Raw genomic sequence first — 5,869 nt, forward strand, 5'->3', positions numbered from 1 at the left:
CTTTAAATTTAATCATGCACTCTTCATGATCTAACTCAACATCCATCTAGACTCACCCAAGAGATTAGCCTTGAAACTGGTTGGATACTTAAAGCCTTACTCCACCTCTGACCTGAAACAGAAGTGTATGATCATAAGATCAGTTGGTTCAAGCTATAATAGTTTATCTAGGTTCATATCAGCTCAGTCCATGCTCGGTTCTACTCATCCAAAATCAGATCAGCTCGGTTCAGACAAGTTTTATTCAGGACAGGATCAGTTCAGTTCAGCTTAGGTCTAGACAGTTCACATCAGTTAGCTAGCGGTTTACAGAAAATTAATTCAAACCGAAACGAACAAATTGAACCATATAATCACTTAGACAAGTGATCCGACCAACACCCTAGCTAAACATGAACTGGTTCTGCTCAAGCAAGGTCTGAGGCAAGGAGATGAAGCTTACCCAAAATCTAAACCGTTGGATGAACTCAGATGGTTCTCCTCTCCAAGGTAAGCTTGCGGCTGGACTGATCAAAGAGAAAGATCAAGGTCTGATCATGATCTGAACTGAACTAGGTCTAGGGTTTTATTTAAAAATTTCAGCTTCTGATATTTTTCAAGGGAACAAACTGAGGTAGGGTTGAATATTAGATCACCAACAATTTTTCTTGATTTATTTTCCTGAATTTTTTTCACTGATTTTTTGTTCTTCTTTCTCTCTTTCTCTCTGAAATTCTCTTGATTTTTCTTTAGGTTTCAGGACGTGGGAAGCAGCTGGAGAAGGGTTAAATACAATCTGTGTTACTTCACATGAGGGTTTAGCTCATAACAAAGCTTGGCTGAGAGCAGACAGCTGGCAACCTGCTTCACCATCTATACCAGACAGCTCTTTCCCTCTCATGAAGCAGTTTCCAGCAAATCATAAATAATTAAGAGAGGAAGCAAAGCACACAAGCAGCTTGTGGTTGTCATGTGCCATGTACTACGAAGCTAGGTAAGCAGGCAGGTGCAAGTCATGTGATTGAATATTGAGCAAGCAGGCCAGTGGAAGACATGAGCCTGGTCCAAAATTAATTAGGCAGCTTGTCGAAATTTTAAATAAGTTTTCAACCAAATAATCCTTGTTCTTCTTGTCTTGTTCTCGGAAAATCTCGTCAACTTAATAAAAATTCGACCAAATATTTAAGACTCGACCAAATATTTAAGACTCGACCAAAACTATCAAGCGAAGGTCTTTCGACCACAAGACAGTCCCGTCGAGAAATTAATCTACCGGGTCAATTTTTATTTCTATTAATCCTGGTTGAACAACTAAAATTGGTCGAGCGGGATTTTTCTCGACCAAAAATTTATTGGTTTGCGAGGATTAATACATGGACTACTACTGTGACATCTCTATTACTGTGACATCTGTGCAAGGACAGGACTATTCAGTGTCTTTTCATTAACTTGGAAAACTTACAGATTAATATTTAGAAAAAGAATAGAGACTACATAATTATCGGAAATTTCGGTGTTTTGAAATTAGGAATTTTTTTTTGAATTATTTATTTTTATTTTGGTTTCAAAATTTTTTCTTTATCTCTCTTTTATTTTTGTGAGTTTACTTAATTTAGTTTGTTTTTTCTATAAAAAATTAGTTGTGTTTCTCCAAAAACTTATATATTTAAATTAGGAAATGTTTCATAAGATTTCCAGATCATTAGGTTTTAGTAAACTCTAAACTTTTTTGGTCAAACAAAAAAGCTAAAAGTAGGTAAAATCATTTTTCCAATCATTACTTTTTTTTTTTTAACTGGCTTCCAATCATGACTTTTCAACTATAAAAAAAAGACTTTTCCACTATGCAATGTCCACAAACGTTTACTTCCATTCTCTTACAAATTCATGACACATGGAAACGCTAAAACATTCTGATTCAACAAAAATAAATCGCCCAACAAAACAAACACAATTACAGCAGCGAACTTGTGTAAATATATATTTATTTTTTGCCAAGAATAATTCCTTAAAACTGTATACATATGGTAAAAGCTTGTGAAAAAAAACATGTTTCCTTGCTCTCCAAGAAATGACTATTATTACTTTGGTTAAGAAGTTACCATAGGCTTCACAATGGCAATGAGAATGTCGGTTGATGCCGTCACCAACTTTAGTTCAGAGCACTGCGATGAACAACGTAAATGATCCACTTGTTAGAGAAACAATTTTGGAGGTGAAGAAAAGGTAGAGAGTGGAATTGAAACATTGGGTTACTTATAGATGTAAGAGATGATTCCAAGGACCACACAGAGAAGAATAATGTCGATGCAGAAGTTGCGGCTCGATCTCATCTGAAATTCCAAACCAATTTTAGCAGATGGTTTCGTATGATCAATGACAATAACAATAAGTTGATTTACTAATTAAACAAATTATTGGTTGGTTTTCTTTTGTTTACCTTTACAAGCTGTTGCTTGAGCCGAACATTGGTGTTCTTCAAATCCGAAGTTGCTCCATCAACCTAAGACAACCATGCATAACTTACATGTCATGCTAGCATTTTCTTCAACTGACTAATGAGGGTCGAAAATTATGATATATAGGAAAACGAATACCTTTGTTTCCATTTCATCCATCAATGGGACTTGCTTGTCAAGTTCCTGAAACAAAAAATTAAGATCCTATAGATTAGATTTCCAAAAGTTAGCCAAAAAAAAAAGTTCCTGAAACAAAAATAAATGTAAGTCTCCACCGGATAAAAAAAAATTATATTATTTGGGCAGGTGAGGAAACAACAAACCTCGTTCATGTCACGTGCTAAGTTCTTCAGTGCGTCCAAACCTTCTGAGATAACATCAAGGCCCTCGTCCTGAAGAAAAATCATACGTTAAATCTGTAACCTCATTGTCAAAATAAAAAAAAAGTTAGATCGATGTATTTAGATGCCTGCTTCTTTCTTCTCATTTCATATTCTTGTCGAAACTGGCTGGATTCTTCAGTTTGCTGGAAGAACTCATCATCCATGTCTTCCTCTGATGGTTAACAAGAAGAAATAAAAAAGCAAATCTTATTTATATTTTTAGTATTTACAGAATCTTGAGCTAAGGAGAAAACAGGAAAGCCGAAGTACCAGATATATCAAACTTGATGTTCTTGTTAGGGGCAGAAGCACCTCCCCATTCATTATTAGCTTGTCTTTCATGTCCGTCAGGTATCACTTGAATCCTATCGGCTAGCGCGATAACTAGATCACATCGGGACTCTCGTTCCTCTTTTGTTAGCCCTTTCACCTGTATATATATATGTATGCACTCCAAAGTTTGAACACACCCAATTGATATTCATCCGGCTTCACTCATTCAGTGAATTAAAACGGTAATATTTTTTTTTTCGAAACAATTAAAACGGTTAAAAATGAATTAAAACGGATCGGACCGGGTTGAACCGTGAACCAAAAATAATTCGGGTTGGGTTAATGATAAAACCCAACTAAAATCAAACCAGTTAAAAACCTCTATCGAACCGTCAAAAATACGGGAACCGGCGATCCAATGAACCGGTCAAATCCCGGTTCGTATATAAGCCAAAATTTTGTTAATGAAACAATTAAATTTTTTTCTTTTTTTAAGTAAAAATAAGATTTATTAACGATTAATAAATTATCGTCTCTCGTCTTTTTCTTTTGTCGTCTTTACAACTCATAAATTACAAGATTCACAAAGTTTAATATTCACGTCAAGATATTGTTTGTGCCTACTTCTCACTTTGTTTAAATTTTATTTCATGATCACTTGTTTTGAAGAATTTAAATAATTAAAACATTTACGTTTGTGAAATTTGTATTTCAAAATATATTTTTTACTTAATGTGTATATAATTTTTTTTAAAGGTGGTGAAAATTTAGAGTGATAAAAACTACGAATAAAGTTTAAATATGCTTTTCATATTGATTTTAGATTTTAATTGTTATTTTTCAGTTTTTCTACACATTATGGATATTTAAACATTTTATTTAATATGATCTATTTTTTTTAAGAATATGCATATTATTTATAAAATATCATTAAATTAAATTTAATCTAAGTAAACCTGATCGAACCCTGTTGAGACCCAGTCGAGCCACAATGGCCCATGACCCAAAACATTTCCGGTTCGCTAGCCGGTCCGGTTTTAAAAACACTGGCGATATGTAATTAATTTTTAACCTTTTTAACGGCCAGTTTCTGCAGTTTAACAACATCTTCAGCTAAACGCGCTTTCGTCCTTCGAACCTCAGCATTCAAGGCCACAGCTGCAGCTCTATTGGTCTCTGTTGATGCCAACTCCGCTTTCTACATATTACGATACAAAATATAAAACTCAATAACGTTACGTTACTAGCAAGAATCTATTCTAGGACTTATCAAAAAGAAAAAAATCTATTCTAGGGTTTCAAAAGAGAGAAGGAGAGAGGCGAACATGTACAACCGATTCAATATCGGTATCAATGGAGTTGAAGAGTCGGGAGAAGGCATCGTCGCCGGACGCGCCGAGCTCGCGCTGCTTGTCGACGTCGTACTTGTCGTACTTCTTGCAAATCTCTTCAACTCTGAAGATAATATTAATAACCGTCATCTCTCCGTGATTCGTTTTCTTCTTCTATAATGTCTCTGATTATCTTTCCTGTTTTTTGTCACCCTCTCAACCTCTTCTTTCACCATTTTTGGACCCTATTTTCACTCCAGAAATGAGACGCGGAGCGTAAAAGGCGGCATGGAATATTAATAGTTGGAAGTGAAATTTGCGTTTTTTGGTACACTTTTTAAAAAATCTAAATATAGCGAACCCTAATTATAGAGTTGATAAATACGTGATGGATTCATTGTATGTCAATTACTTTTCGCCCCCTAATCACCACTTCTCGTGATTCTGACAGATTGGTTTTTCATCATGTTTTCTCTGAACAGTAGTTCATATAGTCGTGTCATATTTTCCGTTGCTATTGCCACAATTATATTAAAACCATAAGTGAGTATAGGGGTGAACAAAAAAAACAAACCTAAACTGACCCAAGAAACAAAATTTTATTATGAAATCATTTGGTTAAATTGTTTCTTAACCCAAATTATTCGGTTTGGTTCGGTTTTAAACTGAACTGATAGTCTTGTGTGTTTGTTTAATTAATTATATTGATTACATTAATAATGATAACATATTTCAAACATTTATCAAAAATTTACTATAACTTTGAATTCACATCAAGTTTGAAACCTAATATTATAATACTAATATAAATATATTAGTTTCATGGTAATTAATTAATAATTATTAACTTAATTAGTTTGTATATGACTTATAAAGTAATTCTGATTTATTGATATTTTGTTATGATATGATATATAAAATATTGCGATATGACAATGTTCCATTATTCATTGTTTTAAGTTAGCTTGGTTTTAGTAATGATAACTGATTTTTATGGTTTTCTAAAAATTGTGTCTACGTTTCTACTCTATTAAAATAGAGTCCTATTTAAAAATACTGTGACATGTTTTATATTTGGACCTATCAAACATGTTGTGATTTAATTTAAGAACATGCTTACAATATTCTATATGTTGACTGATTAAATTAAATTAAACCAATTGGTTCAGAATACCTAAATTAAACCTATTAAATTAAATAACATTCTACAAAAAGTTTGTCGTCGTCAAGCTTTGAAGAACAGTGAAAAAAACGAGCAACCATCAGGTGGATATTGATGATTCGAGTAACGTCGTTACCTAATTGATGATTCCTCCGTCAAACCTTTCACATGATTCAGGTTATTATCGATCTAAATTGGAATTATTATTTAACTTGGATCAAGTTGCTTACGTTGTCGAATAATGGGTCATTATAAAGTTTTAGTTTTTGGTCAAGTTTATAT

The 5,869-nt window shown here is 33.4% G+C and overlaps 1 protein-coding gene across 2 annotated transcripts; it reads right to left on the minus strand.

The window, feature by feature from the left end:
• Positions 1-1,870: 1,870 nt before the first annotated feature.
• LOC106333533 (syntaxin-72) lies at positions 1,871-4,607 on the minus strand. Of its 2 annotated transcripts, none has more exons than XM_013771967.1 (9): positions 4,420-4,607; positions 4,167-4,292; positions 3,092-3,251; positions 2,908-2,993; positions 2,762-2,830; positions 2,577-2,621; positions 2,420-2,482; positions 2,236-2,312; positions 1,871-2,144 (listed from the first exon to the last, which is right to left on the minus strand). In XM_013771967.1, exons 1-9 carry the CDS (start codon positions 4,573-4,575, stop codon positions 2,132-2,134), a joined length of 795 nt encoding a protein of 264 aa, XP_013627421.1. In that variant the 5' UTR covers positions 4,576-4,607; the 3' UTR covers positions 1,871-2,131. The 2 variants fall into 2 exon arrangements, with proteins under 2 accessions (XP_013627421.1, XP_013627422.1); XM_013771968.1 differs by having other exon boundaries at positions 2,226-2,312.
• Between the last annotated feature and the right edge of the window lie 1,262 nt (positions 4,608-5,869).

Source organism: Brassica oleracea, chromosome C3 (assembly GCF_000695525.1).
Source record: "Brassica oleracea var. oleracea cultivar TO1000 chromosome C3, BOL, whole genome shotgun sequence".
Classification (NCBI taxonomy): domain Eukaryota; kingdom Viridiplantae; phylum Streptophyta; class Magnoliopsida; order Brassicales; family Brassicaceae; genus Brassica; species Brassica oleracea.